Raw genomic sequence first — 23564 nt, forward strand, 5'->3', positions numbered from 1 at the left:
ATTGAAATTTCAACATGGGGATCATGTTTAAGAAAAATCAATCAGAAATAAACATTTCGTAAGTGCTAAGCATATAAAGGTGGTATTATTTTACGTACAGAAATGCAAAAGCCTCTTAACCTACTTTTGTTCCTAAACCAACTTAGAAGCAAAGCAAGCACAAGTGTAGAAATGAAATAATGAGAGTGATTAATTACCAAATGTTATCCTTCATGTCATACATGCATGAAGGTATATATTTTCACATATATTCATATGATCAAGTAATATCTCATTGGAATTTTAGTTACAAAATCCTATCTCAAGCATGAAACAATCCATGGTATATATGCCCCTATAATGTTCTCACATAATCATATTTTATGTTCATTAATCCTAAAAGGTAAATATTGTCTGCAAAAATTTGGTATTTATGTTATCAATTAAAATTTGATCTCAAAGAAGGATACTATGTAATGGTGATTAAGAGTCAGTTTGGGAGTAGTTTTGATTAAGAGTCAAATTGTTGCACTTTTGAAAAGTAATTTTTGGAAAAGTTATCTATCAAGCAATTTTTAGGAATCACTTCAGGCAACTCTCTAAGTTTTAAAAGTGATTTTCAAAAATTAATTTTCATACAAAAGCGCTTTCAAGACAAAGAAAGCATTTTTAACTTGAAAACACTCCCAAAAGAGGTGCTTACAGCCTCTAAAGAGATTGTTAATGAACTAAGTTAGATAGTTTAAATTGACAATTTTTTTCTATTCATTTTTATTTTTTATTCTACATGCTTTTTGAAATTTACATTGCCCATGAAGACTCATGTTCACATGAGATAGTCTAAGTAGAGTTGAGTTGTTTGGGGCATAATACTGTAAAAAAGACATATAGGTGATTGAATTTTAATTGGATGTATTTAGCAAGAGCGCCTAAGTGCCACTCAAGTTTTCCAAATCAATTTTAGTAAGGATTTTTTTTTAATACCTTGCATCCTGGGTGATTTCTAAAACCTGCTTAGTCTATTAGGGTCTTTCGCCTATAAATATTCCTATGAATCGTATGAGTAGTTCAGATCTTTTGTGCCTTAGAATTTAATATTTGTCATTATCTCTGCACCCCCAAAAGAAAATTCCTTGTTCATTAAGTTTGAGGTAGTTAATTGCAACCCCTCGAGTTATTGAAGAGTCCATTAAAAAGGATAGAGGTGTTGCGTACATCATGAACATTAGGGTAAGTGTAGATTCTAAAAGTGCAAGTCTCAAAGAGAATAGCATCTATCTGAATAATTTTATGTATTTGATCCTTCATAATTAGTGGATTAACTTTATGCTGGGTTGATCCCATATAAATCTTACATTTACAAAGTTACCGATCAAAGGCTTTATTGATGGTTTTCTAGGTAAAATCACATATCCAATATGAATATCTCCAAACCAAAGAACATATAACATATATTAAGTTTACTATTAACACTCCTATGAAGAAAGAGATTAATCTCTAAAGGTCATATTAGTTAGCTTAAATATAGATTTATCAAGGAACCAAATGGATCCTATTTTGCCTAAGATAAGCCAAATAAGAAGAAAACTTATATATAAATAGTAATGATATTAAAATAAATTATAGTACAATTAATAATTCAAAACAATATTTATTATACTTTTTGTGTACTAATTAATCATTTTGATCATATGTGATCACAACAGTTGTATCATGTTTTGATCAGTTCTTAAGAATGGGATTGGGTTTTCTGAGCATATTATATGAACAGTTCATTTTTCTATTGGACATAATGCAGAAACAGCCAATGGCACAACCCATAACTTCATTGCAAATTGAATTATAGTGGCATTCACGATCAGTCAGTGGCGACCAAACCCACTGATTCTCTTGCAATCGTGCAGCCGAGTTACTCCTCACCAACATCATGTGTATGATTCTTGTTGTCAATTAAAAAATTGGGAATATACCTATAAAAGCCCATGCGATAGCCCCCACTCTTCATCCATTCACTCCATTAAACACTTGATCTAGCTATCAGTGATATACATTGGATAGCAATGGCTCTCACCCGCTTCTTCACAACCTCGATGATTCTCTTCTCACTTTTGGCTATTGCTTTAGCTAGCATTGGTGGGTATGGTCCAAACCCAGAGCTCGAGAAGCCAAAGCCAGAATGCAACAAAGGGTATGATGTAAAGCCAGCAGTGGAGAAACCAGAGCCAGAGTACAACAAAGGATATGGTTCCGCACCAGAAGCCGAGACACCAAAGCCAGAATACAAGAAAGGGTATGATCTAAAACCAGTAATAGAGAAACCGGAGCCAGAATATAAAGAAGGGTATGGTTCAAAAACAGAAGTCGAGAAACCAAAGCCAGAATACAACAAAGGGTATGTTCCAAAACCAGTAGTCGAGAAGCCAAAGCCGGAATACAAGAAAGAGTATGGTCCCAAACCGGAAGTCGAGAAACCAAAGCCAGAATACAACTACGGGTATGTTCCAAAACCAGAAGTCGAGAAGCCGAAGCCGGAATACCTTAATGGGTATGTTCCAAAACCAGTAATCGGAATACCTTCTTCCCAGCCTCCATGATTTTCTTGTCACTGTTGGTTATGAGTTGTGAAAGGGTCAGTGGATATGGCCCAAAAGAAGAGTTTGAGAGAGCAAATTGGGAAGAAAGCGAAAGGCTACTTCCCACTACAAGCATCACGGGTATTCAAGGGCTTGTTTATTGTAATTCAGGTCCGGAACAGATCCCACTTAGAGGTAATCTCTAATCTCTACGCCAGTTTAATATTTCAAAAGGTTTCTTTGGATTTTAACATGAGGATATGCCTTGTGTGTCCCTTTTAAAGAACATTAGCATTTATAGTGGGGCATGGCACTTTGGTTCCATTTTATCAAAAAAATAATGTGTGATCCACCACCATTGCTTAGGGTTGGATTAATAAACAATGCAGGAGCTTTGGTACGGATAACATGTGTGGCTGTTCATGAGCATGAGTACGAGACAGCCCCATTCTCCATCCTGACTGATGGAACCGATGAGGAGGGTTACTTCTTTACAACATTTTCTACTTCTGAGCTTGAAGACAACTGGAAGCTCACACACTGCAAGGCATTCCTTGAAAGCTCCCCAATGAAGACCTGTAAATTTCCTACTGACATCAACAATGGCGTCACTGGTTCTCCCCTCCTTCAATGTCGCCACGTCAGTGACAAGAACATCAACTTGTGCTCTGTGGAGCCTTTGTTTTTCACCTCACACCCTCAATCCATATCCACTGGTTATTAAAATATATTAAATATTATTATACACGACGGATTTTTAATTTTATTTTTCTCAGGAATAATAATTTTGCGGTTGAGAAAATGGGCAGTTTGTGGTTGATTTTATTATCAATGTGTTGAATAATAGCTAGCTTCCACAGTTGTATTTTGGAGATGCAATCATATATTAAGCTTTGTTCTACACTTCATCAATCAATTTTAGCGTATGTCCCAATTTTTTTTCCTCTTCAGTTTGAAGTTGCTGTCATGTGAGATTTTCTTTTAGAGACCACGTTTGTATCTTATGGTTTTTATAATTATAATACAAATATTATTTTTAAATTTTGTTTTTCCATTATGCTCTTTTAAAGGTGATAAGTTTTTTCAATAAAATTAATCAAATAAATAAACAAATTATTGAGTATAAGCTCTTCGAGGCCAACAAGGCCTTAAATTGTTCACATTTCTTTGGATAATTTTATTAAAAATCTCGTAACTTAAAAAAAAAATTAATGCAATAATTAAAAAAAAAATTACTTGACACTTTTATGAATATAAATATATATATATATATAAAAGGCTATTTCAAAATAAGCCTCACTATTTAAAAAAAAAATATTACATGTGAAAAAAAAGGTAACAAAAATAATTGGAGAGCACCACATTGTTTCAATGCATGTCCAGAGAAATGTTTTGAGTTCTAGAATCCAATAATTTGGAATATGGCCCAAATAAATGATTGAATTGAGAAGAGGGATCACAAGGCAGTGCAGAACACATGAAGAACGAGGATGATAAATGATGGAAAAAGGCATGAAGCCAGAGTTAGAAAAATAAAGGTAAAGAACGTAAAGAAGTGAGGTCGTGTTATAAACTTAAAGGTGAATCTGTTATATAATATGCCACAGGGAATGGGATGAGCAGAATGTTTTGGGGTGAGACGCAAAATAAAGATGCCCAGTATCGTAACTGTCCAAAGAGACGTCCGATTCAAGCTCCAATGATCCACACTCAATCCCCCTCCTAATCTCTTATTCTTCTCGCACGTTTCCTCTCTTCTCTCTTCCCCGCTTTCAAGAAAAGAATTCTTTGAATTGAAGCCCAACACAGCATAACATAACAAAATGTTGAACACCCAGGTCACAAACACTAGAAAATATTGAGCACCCACATGGCCGGAAGAGACGAGACAAAGACTGTGGGGGAGCCTGGGAAAGCACAGACAGGACGAAAGAAGATGATGAACCTGAGAATAGGCGGTCCTGGGATCTTGGTTGGAGCTTTGGCTGTTGCATTTGTTGTAGGAGCTGCAATCAGAATAAGAAGATATAGATCTTTACAGAAGGCCAAGAAGAGGCTTCAATGCAGCAGCAGGGATAACAGCAGTGGGGGGCTTCGTTCAATTCTTCAGGCAGACAGACACTGTCCACGGTAAGGCTAGAGAGATGGGAGGGATAGGAAGTTTTGTATATTTGAGTCTCTTGATTAACTCAATATGACTGATTGATTTGCAGTTACAGTGTGGATGGAACATCAGAGATGATCTGGGATTCGGTAATTTCCTTTGAAGTTATAGCTTTTCCATGATAACTCTAATTTGTAAATCTAACTTGGTTGTGTTAAACATAAGGTCACTGATCTCTGTGTAGTAATTTGGTCAGGAAGAGGAGGCCCTGGAAGACAGTTCCGAGCTGGGACAGGATTTGAGCGAGTACGAGATACAGATTGAGAAAATTGGAGAAAATGAAGGGGATGAAGCATCTGACACAGATCATGGAGAGTGGAAGACAATAGAGATATCAGAATCAAGTGCAGAAGAAGAACATTCAGCCAATGAAGCCGAAGGAGAAGAAAAATATGATGATGCAGAAGATTCATTTGCAGGCAATGAGGCTGAAGGCGAAAATGATGTTACAGACGATGAATACGAAGATAAAGACGAAGACGAAGACGAAGATGAAGATGATGGGGAATGTGTTGTGGAGAAATGTGAAGAGGGATCACAAGGAACAGAGGAGTCTTCAATGGAATCCAATGCGGAGGTGGTTTGGCCAGAAGAGATGAAGGAATGGCCACTGGAAATCAAAGAGATGAAAATCAGTCATCGCAAAGATAGAATAGCTAAATCATATAATTTCCTGAACGAGACGGAGAGGAGGATACCTGTGAAGATCAAGTTAAGAATTTGGATTTGGACAACGTTGATGCTGCTACTGCTTCTGCTACTTTCAGTCACCAATCAGAAAAGCTATGTCTCATTATCTTATTAACCTAGATTCTTTCATAAATACATGAAATCTTAGGAATTGCTGGAACCATTTCCTAAAGTCTGTAAGATAATAAAATCTGAGTTTTACTCCATGATTCTAACAGAAGTATCAGTTGACTACTTGACTACAATCAAATCACGATTCCTGATACAACAGGATATTATCCAAGAAAATGATAGCAACATATATCATAAACTTGATATAAAAATATCACACACAAGTAAAGAGTAGAGCAGCTAATCAATCCCAGTTTTCAATAGCTCTCTTCAAACCCAATTGATGGGCATATACCTGTATAATTCAAAGTCTCAAGCATGTGGTGTGGCGCTCCACCCACTAGTTATTTCACTGATGAAAATATCAGTTTCAGTGGACACATCGAAGGAAATATCGATATCAACCACCATTCCCACTTCAATAATATGATACATCAATAGATAGTTATTTCCAGATTAAGAATGATGAAGAAAAGAAAAATTTTACCAAACCAAGGTACAAACATAAAAGAGCTCATTGTCAAAACCCCTGTATAACGGTTCCGCTGTCCTCTGCTTGTGAGTATCTTTACAAAGATGCATGAGGCCATGTGTAACACTTAACCCTAAGCTACGACTCTCTGTTTTCTATATACAGTGCCCTGCTCCACAGACTTGCTCAATTAGCTGCTGTTGATTATTTTACTCTTTCTACAACAAATGTGACTATATGCCCAAAATCTGTTTTAAAAGAAACCGGAATCTCAGTTTTCCAAGGACAAAACTTCATACCAAGACTTCAGTTGCTGGACAAACCGATAGGACTTGCTGGCTCCAATTAATAATCAGCATTTGTTCCACAGTGGGGTTTCCACTGTGTTTGGCCAGCTGCAACCCGTGGACCATCCCAAAACACCCGAGACAAGATCTAGACTGGAACAAGCGTTAACCTGAGGAAGAAAAAGAACAGTTTTCAGATTAAAGACACTGAAAACAAGACAAGGTTGGGAGTATTTTGTACAATCTTTAACATACCAAACCATCCAGGCTGCCTTCAACATGGAATAACATGACAGCCAATCCCCTTCCTCTATCCATCTCAGCCTGCTCATTGAAGACCAAACCGTTACAGTCATCGCCCATGAAAAGTCTTGCTCAAAAATGAATTAACGGCCAGCATCATATAAATTTCAACTACTCACCACACAGGAAATTATGGTAATTCCCACCGATGCCAATGCTGCTGTGACCTCTGCCATCATGCCTGAAAATTTTGTTTATAATTAAAACGATTACAAGAACAGCAACACATGTCTGGGGAAATCTAAACCTAACAGCTAAAATAATAACATAGAGGTGTCAAGATGCAAATGCAGAGATGGACTCATTAAAAATTTTAAGGTAAAAATAAATTAATAGCATACACATGTCCATCACTTCTAAACAGTTGTCTAGTCAAAAAAACAAAACAAAACAAAAACAAAAAAAGGGAAAAAGAGAGAGAGAGAGAGAGAGAGAGAGAAGAACAAAGAAAGAAAGAAATCCATTTCTGATCTCTCAGAAACAAACCATAAAAAATAGTCAGCATGTTTTATTGGTAAAATAAAATTACCTCTTCGGTCTATGCATACTACACACAACCATTGGATAGAGTGCCCTTCATGGCTATGCCAAGAGGCAACTTTGTTAGTTTTCCAACTTTCTAAACCTGGCAAGACTTCCTTGCATGTCGGAATGTTAAGATGCTTCATCTTGGCAACACCATTTCCCTGTGTTAGGGGCTTTTCGGGCTCCAAATTCACATTCTGCACTTGCCTGTTATGTTTTCCATTGACCTTGGGAACTTGAGTGCTACCATTTTGAGGGTGGAAGACATCTTTGGGGCTTTTCATCGAGGATGACATTTCCACAAAGTTCATGAGGAATCTCTCCCACACTGATTTGCCTCCCTTGGAATGACGTGAGGCCTCTTCCAAGTTGCTCTCCACTTCAGAGTTCGCAATAAAGTCATTTACTGTATCTGCTGTTATTTCAGCAGCAGACAGTGCAGCTTGCTCTCTCAAAAACTAAACAACAAGATGAGATCGTGGTTAATAGAGCAAGTTAATAATGACAAGGACAATTCATATTCAATACAACCACAAACCCTACTTTCATGATCTTGTGCCGGGCACTACGGGTTTTTGCATGTTGTAACCACTGCTTATGCCTCTGGAAAGCAGATTTGCTTGAGAGTGCCTGGTAAAACAAGGACCCAGCAACAAATGATTGGAAGATGCATATGGTAAACAGATGATCCATGCAGATGCAGCAAAGTAAGCTTCAGAAGCAGCAACCAAACAACTATATGCAAGTTACTAGAAAGAACAGGATAGACTATATAGGTAATCCACTATACTTAAAGTAAGCAAGATATCCAACCAAACAAAGAGTTCAATTGTTATTGTTTTGCCATGAGCTGTCAGATTGCTCAGTTCAGCCAAGAGAATAGAGATCTTTTCCATTGCATAGTCACCAAGTAACTGGACCTATAGCCCGGTTCCCAATTATTAGGGAACTTCAAAATCAGAAAATCACTGTTGAATCCAAAGCTTGATATACCCAGCTAAATGGTCATTAGCATGCTTCTCACTAAATAGGTGTCTTTAAGACCATCTGCTGGATAAGGTGGCAATTAAATTATATCTTCAGCAATTATTAAGTTGAAGGTCTAATAAATTCACAGGTTAAAAATCATTTCGGGAACCTAATAATGCAATAGGAGTTAACTGGTTTAAATAATAGAAGTTTCATTCAATGCATCATCATCATCATCATCATCATAGGAATGATCCTAAGTTCCATTCGCCCACTTCATTTATATTTTCAACCATTTTTATATTAATAATAGTTAAACTATTAAAGAATAGATAAGGTAAGTAAACTGTATCTATAAAAGTAGTGAAGGTAAGTTGTACACTTCTATTTGAGATGTAGTTGTCTTGTATTGACAGTCTTTTTATTTATAATGAAGCTGTAGTACCACATTGTCCAGTGCCCACTTACAGAATAGGTAGTTGGACTGACTTCTGATACTCTCACTATTGAGTCTATCCTCAACTCTAGAAACAAAAATTTGAACCATGTTATCATGTAACTTCTTACTTCCAATAGAGGAAGAGAAAGAATTGCAAAATTTTGGTATATCCTATCATGCATATAAGTTACTTCCATGACAAGAAATTTTGTGAATTGATGCACAAAAAAACAAAGAGTTAACTAAAATGATATATAAATAAATATCTTTATAGATAAAAGGAATATCCCACCAGGAATGAAAAGAGTTCTACAATAAAAATTCAACAAAGAGAAATAAAAGTTTAGAGCTGATGAATACTGACGTTATAGGTAATTATCTCCACAACCTCAGCATTAGCAAGTACATGCATGGGAGAAACAAGATTCCCATTGACCTGCAACAAAAAAAGCATGTGGTGATACTATCCTTCTTTTGCCTTTTTGCCTGGAGAAACACTCAGATATGAAGAAAGAATATTATACCGGTCAAAAGTGAGAAGAATACCTTCGCAGCCACCATTTTGTTGCCAATTTCAGTGTGTATCATATAAGCATAGTCAATTACAGTTGCTCCCTTGGGTAGATTTTTAATCTGTGAATAGCATGGAGAAGGATAAATAAAACTCTGAGCATCTTAATTTTCATATGTTAAAAGTTATCCACATGGTTACCTCTCCCCTAGGCGTAAATACAAAGACACGACTTCCTAACAGATCTTTAGTGACAGTGTCTACAAATTCCCTGGAGGTCATGTTTCCAACAAACTCCTCTTGCCACTCTCTGATTGCATTGAGCCAGCTAATCTGGAGCAAAAAGAATGAACTTTGAATGATTTATTCGAAATCCCTTCAAGGAAGACTGTTGACTATCATAATTCAGGAAGGACAACAGATGAAGTACCCTAAGAGCAATGTTTGCATTGTTAAGACAGCCTGTCTTCCCTCTTGAACTTCCACCACTGGTTGCACGTCCAACTAAACCACCAACGAACACTCTCCCACTATAATGAGCAGCAATCCCTCTCTCAGCTATCACATCCATCTCTTCAGTTCTTATCTGTCAAACACAGATAAAAGCAATCTATAATTTTAAAAATCAACATGTTATTCAGAGCAACATTCCAGGTTAACAAAATTCTAACCATTAAATTCACCATTTGTTACAACAAAAAAAAAAAGAAAAAAAAAAGAAAAAAAAAAAGGCAAGCAAAGGAATTCAAAGGAAAGAATTTTGCAATGGTAAAAAAGAATGAAAATCCAAGAGCTGACCTGAACTTCCAGTCGAAACATGCTCTCATAAAGAAATGGAATTACAGTTGTATGGAGACTTTGATAGCCATTAGGTTTTGGAGTTGCAATATAGTCTTTCATCTGTTGCAAAAAAATAAAATATTATTTCTAGAAAAACTAATCATTTTCTCTGATACTTAAATTAGAAGCAAATTTCAAAGGATGTGCAAAGCAAAGTACACACAGCTCGCGGAACAGGAGTCCAGATTCCATGGACCAACCCAAGAACATGGTAGCAAATCTGTAAAAAGCACAACCATGAGAGAATGCCATATGGTGCACCAAGTATAGGGTGCTGTGAAAAAGAACCAATTCCTTGCAGACAGACATTGGTTTACCTGCTGTGCACTACATAGGGGCCCAACTCCAGTGCACGGCTTTGGTTTTATGATGATACGAAGCTGGTTACAACAACAGAGAGTAGCAATATATCAAAAAGCAAATATAGAACATTTGACAAATTTACTTATTGGCTCAAATGAGCTTGATGTGTATTGATGGTCCACTACCTAACAATAAGTTCGTAAGTCAATTGGTAGCTAACATGGTATTAAAGCTTTATTTAGTAGGAGGTCATAAGTTCAATCCTTACTGCATATTTATTTCCTTAATTTATTAAGCTTGCATGCAGGCCAAAGAAAGCTGCCCATGAGGCAGGGTGTTGGGCCAAAGCCACAATGAGTTTAACATACATTATTGGCTCACTATCTAACAGCTTAAGCTTTTAAGTCAATAGATAGCTTAACACTTATCAAATGTAATCAAGTTATTTCAAAGCAAATATCAGAACAAACCTGTGCAATTTGATTAACCTCATTTATTGAACCTCTAGATTTGTGCACAGCTTTGTAAATACTGTAACAAAAAAACAAGACTTCTGATTCAACATCATGCCAAAAAAAAATCTTTATAACAGAACTTGAAACAAGCCATGAAAAATGAGCTACAAGTGAAGAACTGAGAAGATATTTCACACACCAAAAACAGTTTTACAGAAATAGAACATGCATAAAAAATTACATCATTTCACATCACCACAAGTTTCAAACAAGGCCAATTTTTGGTATCATGCAGCATAAGCAACTTGATTTTGCATTAAATTATTAGCTTACTGGTCAATATCCACTTATAAAAAAACCTAAGGGCTTATTTTTGGAATTAAAAATTTAGATATCCTTCTCATTTTAGAGAGCCAGAATGATAATTTAATTAAAATTGCAACACTTTCCAAGACAAAGTTACAAATGACTAGCACTACAGAGTATGCCTGTACAGTTAATAATGATGTACCTATTCCTTGTTTAAAACTACCACTTATATGCAGTTATTTTATGAGATTTTACATGATACCTATTACCAACAGAGCATCTAAACAACTCACTCAAAACAGAGGGCATGCAAAAGCTCTATCATATAACAGCCCCAAAACTGGTAGTTAAAATAATACCAAACATAACAAATATTATGAGATTGGAAATCACTAAGCAGGCTGAAGAAGTTAATAAACAAATCAAAAGGAGGTCTATGACTTGACCTGTAAGGCTCCTTACATACAGCACGAACATCAGTTTTCACTGTCATAAGGTCTAAAAACTGATCATCCTCTATCTTCTCCATCAAAATTTTGTTAGCCTGATAAAAGAGAAAAAGTACAATAAGAAAAAGACCACCTCAGATAAGAATGCCTGAAATATTCTCTAATAATTGAATCTGAACACTGTCTGAGATAGCATCAATGGCTTTAGGGTGCATGCTGGATAAGACTGCAACTTGAGTGGGTAAAACCTGTCCAGCCCGAGGTTTGGTTGAACCTGTCCAACCCAAGGTGTGGGTTGGTGTGGCCAAGGATTGAACAAGTGAGGGTCGGATTTGGGTTAGTAAAATATCAACCCACAAATATTAGGGCTGGTGAGAATTGTAGGTGTGGGCAACCCGCTGATACCTGAACCCACACATTATTATTTATTTATTATTTTTTAAATTATATTATTTATTATTTTATTTAAAATATGAAAAATATAAAAAGGACAAGGAAATAAGTCCAACCTTTCTCACTTTTAAATTTATTTATTTATTTTTTAATTGTAACACAATAATGAGTTTATCATTTTTATTGAATTGTTGAAGTACTTTTTTAGTTTTGAAACTTCAGTTTGAGGGTTATCATTGAAGTTAAATTAGCAACCAATGATATATTTTATGGCTTTGAGATATATTTAGCTTTTAACTTCATATTCCATAATATGTTTCATATTTTATAGCTTTGAAATAATTGTTTTATTTATTAGGAGACTTCATTCTAGGTTTTTTTATTTGATAACCCATTGGAAACCATAGGAACCAGATTTACCTGTTGGCTTACCATGGGTTGGGAATTCCCAACCTTACCTTGGGTTGGGTTTAGCACAAGTTGCACATTTTGATAGGCAAGTTTGATGCCGATTACCCTTCTAACCCCCACCCAAGTTGCACCCCTAATGCTGGAGCCCTGTTAAACATTTCAACTGAAAGTAGGACAAATTACCTCCACAAGTTCTTTCTCATGTTCTTTATAGAGGTCAGCAACTCTTCTTTTGACCATAGCATAATCTTGAGCATTGGTGTACATGAAGGATAGATTTTCAAGTTCAGACTGCAACATGTTAACAGTATATTATCAGAATATGCTCAGTTGTAGACACATAATTATACACAATTTTTTTTTTTCTTTGATAGGCATAAGTATACAAAATGATCAAATAAACAAAGAAATCATAGGACAAATTACTTTGGGTGCTTTGGATACTTGTACAAGGAGTGGAAAAAATGCATTTGAGGAATTGTGGCCAAGCTACTGTTGGTGCAAAAAAATTGATAATTTGGCATATGTTGAGCTTTGGAATATCAAAAACCTAAACGCAGAGACGAGAAATAGAGGGCGATAACACATGATGCACTTTTATAGAAAAGCACTCATATGTGGACCACAATCAAGGAAGGCAAATTCTCACAACCTCAAGAATGCAATAGAAAACTATAAATCACAATAATATAAAAAGCTAAGAAAAGTGGGCATGTTGAAAACACAAATTGAATCATGGTTTTTAGCTTTTGAACTGGACAATGTAGAGAATTTTAGTTTCAAATTCAGCTTTAGTCATTCTGTAAGTGAAATTACCCAGTGGGAGTTTTCAACCCAAAAATTAAATAAAATAATAATAATAATAATAATAATAATAATAATAATAATAATAATAATAATAACTTCATTAAATTTAAAAATCATGTTAACCTGAGAATACAAATTTAATTATGGAAGTTATAAATAATGATAAAATCATTCCTTATCACAGTTTTGGTATGCCTGAATCATGAGATCACTGAAAGATTATCTAGATCTCAACCCTGATGACGATGTTAACAACTGCCAAAAATTAAAAAATAAATAAACCATCACAAACTTACCTTAATTTGATACATCCCTAGCAATTTTGCTAGAGGAGCAAAGACCTGCAACGTCTCTGTTGCGATGCTGACCTGGAAACAGAATAATAATGGTAATGATGATGAGAAGTAGACAGTTATTAGCAAACTAAAAACCAAATGAAAAATAGAATTACCTGCTTATGTGGAGGCATGTGAGAAAGAGTGCGCATATTATGTAATCTGTCGGCTAGTTTGACAATTATAACGCGGACCTGAAGCAGCACTTGTTTAGCTGCCCACATACATAAGACAGGCATTGATGGAAATATATAATGAATACATTACCTCTTGTGTCATTGCAAGAAACATCTGACGCAGGTCATCAGCTTTTACATCTTGTACCGAATCATTCTCATTCTTACGCTTGAGTTTTCCTAGCTTGGAAACCTAATAACAAAAGAGAAGAAAATAAAACCATTTTACGCCCAACTGAAAGAAACCTAACATAGCAATAGACCTACAGAAGAACCGAGATTTGTCATTTACTATCAAAAGCTACATAAAACACCTTAGTCTCTCCTTCTACTATGTGGCGCACGGTAGCACCAAACTCCCTTTCTAAACTGTCAAAAGTGACAACATTCGTATCCTCAACAGTGTCGTGCAGTAATCCAGCAGCAATGGACTCCCAATCCAATTCCTAAATGAAAATTCAATAAGTAAACTATATTGCTAATTGCAGGAAGAATAAATTATGTGACAAATAAGAACATATTCCCAAAATTTCCATAACTCACGAGTTCTCCCAGAATACGTGCAACTTCAACTGGATGAATGATAAAGGGCTCTCCACTGCGTCTTTTTTGGCCATCATGAGCCTCAAAAGCCAGCTGAAACAACCAAACCCACATATAAGCATTTGCCCAAACGGATGGCTTTTCTTTGAAAACAAATAAAGGGGGGGGAATAAACTGCCAAAAATTCTTGTATTTATGCCAAGAGCTAACCTTTAGAGCATTATGGACCAATTCCAATTCTTGAGGTGGAAGGTATGAAATAGCAGGCTTAAGATCCTGAAGCAATGGAAAAATTGACAAGATGACATTATCAAATCCATATCCATCAACCAAATCTCCACATGCCAATTCTTTCTTTTGAACATGATCACTTTGCAGGTTGTAGCTTTCCATGTTAAGGATAATTTATTAGATGTATAAAACAACATAAAATTATAAGTTATACATAATTTTTTGGGGGCGTAGTTTTTTGTTGGTCCTTCTCCTTTTACTTGCGCTTTTAAGTGTTCCTTGTATACCCCCATGTACTTCGGAGTGCTGTTTTGGCGCTTTTTGTTTATAATACGCTGTTGCTTTACTCATGAAAAAGAATAAGTTATACATAATTTTTTGTGCTTTTTCATCTTGTCCAAAAAAAAGGAAAAAAGAACAACAACAACAAAGAAATAAAATTCAAAAGAGCTGAACCAATTCTACAACATAAATAATTATGGATTGAGCATTACCTAGTGTTATTCCCTTGAGTCATTCTCAGAAATGACAAAACTTACTTCAAGGTAATTCATTTGAACAGAAATCATTTGCCATTGTCAGTTCTTAGGTTAAATATTTTCATAAAGCAACCCTATTTTATTCATTTATTGGTCGTCTAAGAATTGAGAATTTTTTTATAGCCTTTTGCCACATTTCTTGTTTGCCTCCCAAACCGAAAACCACTCTCAAAACTTAATTTTTAATCTATATTCTCCATATAACCTTTTGTCAATCTCCAAACTATTAACTGTCATATGCAGAATGTTTCCTTACATAGTCTTGCATTGACATTAGTTTTTTTTTTTTGTAAAAATGTCACCATTTCTGTTATCATCATATACAAGTATGAATAGCAATGTGTTTCTGTTAACCTTAGATTTTTTCAGTTGATTGAAGACCAGAAGTTTAAATAAACACAAATGACATACTCCTTCATAGTCCACCTTGTTCATTGTTTTTTGAGAATTAAAGAACATTTTAACTTATTTAAAAACCTTAATTTACAAGGAACCCAAAAACTTGGGTGTACCTAAAAGTACATTTGAACAAGCACTTCTGTATAAGACCTTACAACACAACAGCTAGAAATTTTCTTACATGATATAACATTTATACAGCAATGGCATGTTAATCACACAATGAACATTACAATCCCATAAATGATAGCAAATAAAATATCCAAGTATGCAAAACAACAACTACTATAGTGAAGAAATATGAGGTTCAATAATAGATAATTATACCTCCCATAGACTTTCAGGAGAAACCTTGTCAAAGGCAACTGAAGAGAAGGATGAAGAGCAAGAAGATTTCCATCTTCTAGAAGCAACATGAAACAAGTTTGATCTAATGAGTCTTTCAGGAAGTACAAAGTCTGAAGCTTCATGGGAATGCCACCCTCCCACATCATGGGCTTCATATCTCTGCCAAGGGTACAAGATTGTACAAAGACCAGCATTAATGACCAGGAAAACTAGTTTATATACAACCAACAAGCCAATAGAATCAAACTTCTGTACACAATCAGTATAAGGAATCTAAAGAGCTGAGGAATGTTGCAGCAGTACAGTTTTCATTGAGCCAAAGGAAATATCACTTGCAGAAAACTAAATTGCATTTAACTACAATGTAGAATTTAATGCCTACAAATTGAAAGCTGACATAATCAACATGCCATGCAAATCTATGGAATTGCATTGAAAGTAGAGAGTTGAAAAGTCCCTCCTCTGGTACTTCTACCTACTAAGGCAAAGTTAAGTAACAACTATAGCTCCAATAAAGCAATTCAAGTAATGTAACTTGTATCTTGCACTAGGTTGAGTTCTTCAAAACAGGAAAGGAGATATTTCCTTGTTGGCAAACAGGGAAGAAAGAGAGTATAAGAACAAGAGAGGGGAAAAAGAATATCCCCTAGTAATTTTTAGATATAGTGATCAAAGCATATTGAATCATAGGAGAGAGGAGAATGAGAAAAGAGAGGCTCATTCGGATACTCATTATAAAGAATCAAATCCTAAATTGTTCTAGAAGGGGCAAGAAGGAAACAAGCAACCTATTGATATTGGAAGATCCAAAAGACTTCTCCAAAGAATCATAAATCCAAGCAAAAAAATTTCACTTCACAAAATATTAAAAAAAAATATTAAGTTGATTAAGGATATTGTTGCCAACTAAGTCAACAAAATCACAAAAAGGGGGGGCACACCAAATTTGCATAGAAAGAAAATTCTTGCTAGCTAGCATGGCAAATTTGTGAGTTTTTTTGTTTGTCTGTTTTTTTCTTTAAATAAGGTAATCATTAAGAGATTGGGTTGTGCATTGCACTCCTTCAAAGGTTTTGTGATCACGCTCCTTCCAAATTGTCCAAAATAGACAAAAATGAGCTATTTTCAGGGATTTCTTCTCTTGTTGCCCACAAAACTTTCATTTCAAACCATTGACAAATCTTTCACCAATTAAGAGAAAACCCACGAAATGCCAAATAAAGAGGATTGACAATGACACAACCCCCTAGTTTGTCCACAATGGATCAGGAAATGGTCTACTGATTCTTCCACATCTTGTACACATACAACAATAACTCGGCAAAAACCATCCTCCTCATTTAAGTTGATCCATGGTTAGGATCTTTCCCCAGGTCACCTCCCATGTGAAGAAACCTAGTTTGATAGGAGCCAAAGAGCCCCATGCTAACTTTTAAGGGAAAGACACTTCAATCTCTAACTCCAAGGTAGAGGAGAAAGACCTCATTGAGAATTCCCCACTCTTACTAGCCTTCCAAAACATTCTATCTACCCCCTTGCTACTCCTTACTAACACACATAGCTTCCAAAATGATTCCCCAATGTTAACCATCTCCCAATCTTGGAAATGTCTTAGGAAGCATGGGTTCCACAAGACTAGCCCACCCTCTACAGGCCAAACATTATCCATGCAAGCCTCCTTGGAAGTTGCAAAGGAGAATAAAGACAGAAAAGTGTCATTTAAAGAAACATTGCAACACTAAACATCGTAAACTCATAATCCCTTTCTTATTGTCTTCCACAAGTCTACACCATAACCTTCCCTCCCTAATTGAGAACACCATGCTCCAAACTTTCCCACTATTGACCCTTCTCCAAAGCAAATCTCCAACACCATTTTACCTTCTTTTTTTTCCCTCACAAACATGGAAGATTTGTGAGAATTAAAAAACCAAGATATAAAATCAAAGGGTTGCTCCTTCTATATCTTGGTGCTTGTGGAACAAGTGTAATAGAAGAGTCAATGAGGGAGAAAAGTCTCCATTTTTTAAGATGAAGCTCGGGTTAAGCTTCAAGTAAATGGGAGTAGACCCCACCTTTTATGAAACCATTCTTATTGAAGTTCAGGAGAAAGAAGAATAACCTCATCATAAATCCAAAATCATTTCTTTTTAGGGTCTAATGACAGTTTGTGCCATGCAAGGCAGTTTAGTCTAGTTATTTTTTGTTTAGTTCCCATTTTTAGAAACTAGGCCGTCGTTCTCCTGTTTCCATCTTCTTTTGCTAACTTTCAGGGATCCTTCATACATTCCCCATGTATAGGGTTCATACCTTGTTGGTGATTTTAATATAATTTGGTTCGTTATCAAAAACAAATTATAAAAGATATTAATACTCAGCACATCTAAATTCCTAAATAGTGAATCTGAGAAAGGTCTTTAATCTCACTGCAATCAACAAGAGAGAATTTCTCTAAAACTTTTAAATCAACCTAAGCCTAACTAAAACTACTAGAATGTGAAGAAACAAAACCAAAAAAATAAAAGAACTTAGAAAAACGTTATTACCGTTTAACGTTGTATATTCTTTGACTTCTTTAATCATATATTCACGATGCTAGATTACATTAAAACTTCACATATTGGAAGAGAACTTATTTCCAAATTTGGTCAATTATTAAGTCTCCCATTGAAAACTCAAACCAACACATGTAGAGTGTCTGTTTAGCACTTCAAGAAATGCGCTGGACAAGGATTCCTCAAAGTAAGAAATGATATAAAGAATGAGCAAGATCTAGACAAAAATAGAGGGGAAGAAGATAAGGAATGAACAAGATTTAGAGAAAAATAGAGATGAAGAAGAAGAATCCCCATTTTTTATATGTAATATTCCATCTCTACATACATAACCCATTTTCTATTTACATATAATGAAGATAAAAAAACCTATATACAACCCTGAATCTACCAAATTGTTTACAACTTTATGTTAATAAAATAAAAAGGTCCTATCTTAGATGATAGGGGTTGGGTTAGGGATAAGCAATTCAAGATCCATTCCAAATAAATACATTACAATTATAAAAATCCTAACAAATCATGGAATATAAATCCCCGATCCAGAAAGCACTGAGAATATCCTTACTCCAATTATAATCAACATTAAACAAGTGCTCTGAAGCCCTAAGTAAAAACACCTACTTCTTTGAGAATATGCAAGAATTTGGGGAAAATGTCAGGGATAGGTCGATCACGTGTACTTTTGACTTCTGAACCATGCAGCTCATGACGTTTAGCAACATCATTAAGGGTTCTTGGTTAATGGATAGAACAAGAAATCGACAAAACCCACTTTAGAAAATGCTTAAAAAATGTCATAATGGCTTTTCTTTCTCAAGCATTTTCTTCTTTTTCCCCTCAGTCTGGTAACTAACCATACTAGCTCACGTCCAAAGTTTCAACAAAAGCAACTTTTAATACTCAACAACATTGAACATATTTCTATTGCATAAAAAATAGAAAATAAATAAAATATAAAAATCAAGTAGAATTCAAGACAATAAATAACTAACATAAAGATAAAATAAGAGAGAGGGAAAGCAAAGGAGAGACTCAAATTACTTTTAAGTCTGTCATCACAAAAAGAATTTAGGTATGACAGCTTGATGGTCACACAAGTTATACAACTCAAAGACCTTGTGAGACTCAATCAAATTTGAAGCTATCATTAGGTTTATCATGATACACACAAAAGATCAATTCTTGAATGAGCAATTTTCAGTAAGCCCAACAAGCAAGTCCAAAATGGCAGCAATTCTAGGGCAACTCAGAAAACTCACGTATTTAATCCGGTTTCTTCCTCCACTTCCAGCACACGAGGACAACGAACACTGAGGAGAATGCGCCGTGCTCGCCAGAAACCCACTCAAAACCCTCGGAGCCTTCCACGCACAGGAGAGAACACTACAATCGTATCTGCCACTCCCATCCCCTTTCGAAAACTTACAGATATTTACACATTCTACAGAAACTGCAAAATCCTCAATCAAACCCTCGAAATCGCCCAAAAAAAAAAAAAAATCACATAGAAAAACAGATAATTCCTCCACCTCCATCCCGTTCCCGACAAAACAAAATTTTTAAAAACATAACAATAGACAGTGGAATTGAGCTCAGTCGATCGGAGGCTCCCGTGTTGCCAAACTCCAAGCAATAAAGAATTCAAGATTCAAAGTAAAAAAAAAAAAAAATCCACTTTCCTTTCTCTCCCCTACATTTTCTCCGCAACCAAACACATCACTCACCAAAACACAAAAGAAAAAAAGAACATAAAAAATGAAAAATGAAAAACAGCAAACGCACCTGACATCGACGGAGCAGAAGCCATTTCTCTCACGAAGCATCGGAACCTTCCACCCTCACTGAATCAAACCACTCATTCGCCACAGCCACACAAAATGATTCACACAATTTCACAAACAAACATAAAAAGACAATAAATAAACAGAGAAAGAAAGCTTGAACTGAGCATCAAAGCCTCTCCTTCATTCAGCTCCGATTCTCACGAGCGTTACGCCTGTCTCCGAAACGTCTGATTCAAGACCAACAAGCGCATAGCGTGACACGATTCAGCGAAGATGGTGATGAGATAATCTAGAGAGATAGATAGATATCGAGGTTAGCCAAGGCCACACAAATGAAACGCCGTATGATAAAGATATTTTCTTTTCTCTCTTTCTTTTTATAGGTGAAATTTTTCTGATACTTGGGTTGTATTAGCGAGTGAATGAGATTTCATGCTGTGAGTGTCAGATCATGACACGTCGGCTAAAATCTTTCCTGACGGTGTGTTTCGCTCATAATCTTTCAGTCAAACTTTTATTTTTATTTCTTTTTTTGTTGTAAATATTATTATTATTATTATTTTGTTGTTGTATTAAATAGGGAAAAATAATTCAAAATTAATAACTTTGAAATCTCAGGTGTTACAAACTCCTGAATCTAATGAAATTTTATGCTTACTTTAAATTCATTCCATTTCCACGTCATAAAATAATTTTTAGATTTATTCAGTGGTTGTGGTAATTATTTTATTGAGGAACTTCTTTTTGTAATTTTAAGCAACTTCTCTATAAAATATTCTAAAAATTAATTTTAGGCTCTATTTGGTTTCAAAAAATATTAAAAAAATATTAAAAAATTTTATTTTCTCATATTTCAAAAAAATTCAATATAATTTAAATTAATTAAAAACTCATGCATTTTCAAATTATTTAACTTTTACATCGAAAAACTAAAAATAGTGAAATAAGTTCAAAAAAACATAAATTATTTTTTTATTGACTTTAAATTTATTTTTTATTTTTCTTATATTTTCCTCTTTATTTTCTTTTCTTTGCATTTTATTTCAAATTGTCTAAGAATAGAGTATAACCTTAAATTTTTAAAAATTTGAAATAATAAAAATTGTTTAATATTTTAATTTGTTTTAAAAGTCATAATCTTTTTAAGGTAACCGTAAGTTCATACATTTTATACCCTATATGTATCACTTTTTGCTTAAAGATAGATAGTGGTATAACTCATACATAAAAATGTAAGAATATTTTAAAACTTATCGTGAATTTTAAAATTTATTTAAAAAATTAAGGTATTAGAAAATATTTATTAATTTAAATTTTAAAAATGATTTAAAAAAATATATGATAATTTCATACATTTACCATATTTATATATCATTTACTATTGTATTAATTTTAAATGAATCTTGTTGGGATATATTTCTTAGTTTTTTGTTTTAAAAAAAATGATGATAATTTTTATATAGAATACAAAAAACTTAAAAGATAATGATTTTTTTTAAAAGATTTCCTTAAATTTTAAAAAATTTAATAATAATTTTTAACAATATGGCATAAGATAAGTCCATATTTTTTATATAAGAGTTAAGTATATTTTATATAAAAATTATTATTGTTTCCTATTTTAAAAATAGAAAATAGGAAATGAATCAGTGCAAATTTATTTTATTTTTTTAACTCATATCATTAAATTATTATAGACCTTTTACCATTTAAATGAACTTATTTTATTTGTTGAGTTTAAATTTTTTTATTGATTTCAAATTTATACATTTTAATTAAATGGATTGTTGAGGGGATTTTTGCTTGCCTCAAACTTATCCATATATTTAAATTTATATGGTTACTCTTTTATCAAATAATTGGAGATGATATTTTCCTTCATAAAATATTTGCTCAAATTATTTTTATATCATATCTTTACACCAAATTATTATTAATGGTTCATTCGATTTTTCTTCAAAAATTTCTTTAATCGCTTTAAATTTACTCTAATAATATTATAAAATTATAGGTAATTATTTTTGTCTTTTCTTGAATTTAGGTGGTATTTATTTATTAACTGAATTTAAAAAATTAAAATATTTTATACAACTAAAATGAACTTATTTAGTTATATTAAATGACATCATCAAGTTATTTTTAACTAAATTGAAAAAAATCAAATATTTTAGTTTTTTTATTCAGTTAGAAAACACATATCATCTTAATCTTTTAAAATTTTATTAAATAATGGTTCAAGAATAATATTTGGGTATTTTTCATTAAAAAATAAATAATTTGCTTTAAATGAATAATTATGTATCCATAAACAATCATCAATTGCTTTTGGCAATTAAACTTTTCCCAAATGATTGATAACAATTATGACCTTTTCCTTTCCATAAAATCTTTTGTTTACTTTTAATTTTAAAGATTTCAATATTTTCATTCAAACATTTTTTTTTCTTACATAAATTTTATTAGTCATTGAAAATTATTTGTAATTAAATATTTAAAGCTCATCTAATAATATATATTTAAAATAAGTTATAAGAATTAAGTAGATGTTTGGTAAACCCACTTAATAATTTAAAATGACTTATAACTTAATTTAAGTCATTAAGTAAATTAAGTATATTTGGTAAAATAATTCAATGATATGACTTAAAATATAAAATAATTTAAAATAATAAGCAACAATAATTAACTTATTTTTAAATTCATATATTCATTTTATCTTTTTACCTTTGTTTATCTTAATTATCTTTATAATCTCTTTTATTATTTCATGACCTCTGTCTTACTTAATTTCCTTTATCCTAATTAAAATTTAAGATGATAGATATATCAATTTGATGATTTAAAATAAGTTTTAAGTTAATTTTATCAAACAACCTTAATACTTAAATTCAACTAAATCATTAAATACTAAATATTAAGTTTTACCAAACACCCTCTTAATGTATCACAATAATTTTATTTTATTTTTATGTCTTCAATTTTACACATCAAATTTTAAAATTATTTTTAAAAGACTACATCGAAAAAAAAGCTAATTAATAATTGATCAAGCACTCTCTATATCAAAATGTCTAATCATGAAAACACTAGAAGTTGGTAAGGACAATTAAACAAATAAAAATGATTTTGAAGCTCCACTACCAACATAAAGAAATATTTTGAGTATCAATTTCATTTAATATAGGCTAATGTCCCAATGTGTCCCCATATACATTACTTTTCATTTTTTTTTTCCTTTACAAAATAAGTTTAGGTCGTGTGAATTATTAATTAAATTGAAATTTATATATGTTAAGCTCCAAATAACTAGCTTTGATTATTAATATGTTATTAACTAAGTAGATTAGCATGGGATATTAATCCTACGGATGGTAATGGGGTGGGTTATTGGTCACCCCATCTTCACCTCTCTCCGTTTATTAAAAATAGTTTCATCAAATAATTTTAAATATATTTTATGTTTTCTCACATCTTTCCAAATAAATCAAACAGGAAAAAAAAAATTAACTTTTTGACAATTTTTTATTTTCTTAGGATTTCTCGAATCAAATATAACCTAAAAAGTTTAATCCTAAATCCACCAACTTAAAATATAGGCCATTGACCTTGACGCATTGATTCACGAATTGAAATTAAAAAGTAAAAGCACTTTAATTGAAAA

General features: G+C 33.4%; 2 protein-coding genes and 1 pseudogene across 3 annotated transcripts; 2 read left to right on the plus strand and 1 right to left on the minus strand.

Annotated features, from left to right (window-relative positions):
* The first annotated feature begins 2000 nt into the window (after positions 1-2000).
* LOC117919048 lies at positions 2001-3533 on the plus strand (annotated as a pseudogene).
* Positions 3534-4200: 667 nt separating this feature from the next.
* On the plus strand, positions 4201-5634 carry LOC117918310 (nuclear polyadenylated RNA-binding protein 3-like). Its single transcript, XM_034834862.1, has 3 exons — positions 4201-4682; positions 4766-4805; positions 4913-5634. Exons 1-3 carry the CDS (start codon positions 4423-4425, stop codon positions 5519-5521), a joined length of 909 nt encoding a protein of 302 aa, XP_034690753.1. The 5' UTR covers positions 4201-4422; the 3' UTR covers positions 5522-5634.
* Positions 5635-5818: 184 nt separating this feature from the next.
* LOC117918309 (putative GTP diphosphokinase RSH1, chloroplastic) lies at positions 5819-20250 on the minus strand. Of its 2 annotated transcripts, none has more exons than XM_034834861.1 (24): positions 19902-20250; positions 19379-19560; positions 15541-15720; positions 14255-14320; positions 14045-14137; positions 13816-13947; positions 13593-13694; positions 13442-13519; positions 13287-13358; positions 12367-12474; positions 11377-11474; positions 10637-10697; positions 10181-10243; positions 10027-10083; positions 9822-9923; positions 9454-9609; positions 9225-9356; positions 9059-9145; positions 8877-8948; positions 7648-7734; positions 7109-7562; positions 6699-6760; positions 6532-6600; positions 5819-6446 (listed from the first exon to the last, which is right to left on the minus strand). In XM_034834861.1, the coding sequence occupies exons 1-24, from the start codon at positions 19924-19926 to the stop codon at positions 6342-6344; spliced, it is 2643 nt and encodes an 880-aa protein (XP_034690752.1). In that variant the 5' UTR covers positions 19927-20250; the 3' UTR covers positions 5819-6341. The 2 variants fall into 2 exon arrangements, with proteins under 2 accessions (XP_034690752.1, XP_034690750.1); XM_034834859.1 differs by having other exon boundaries at positions 19379-19569.
* Positions 20251-23564: the final 3314 nt, after the last annotated feature.

Source organism: Vitis riparia, chromosome 7 (assembly GCF_004353265.1).
Source record: "Vitis riparia cultivar Riparia Gloire de Montpellier isolate 1030 chromosome 7, EGFV_Vit.rip_1.0, whole genome shotgun sequence".
Lineage (NCBI taxonomy): Eukaryota > Viridiplantae > Streptophyta > Magnoliopsida > Vitales > Vitaceae > Vitis > Vitis riparia.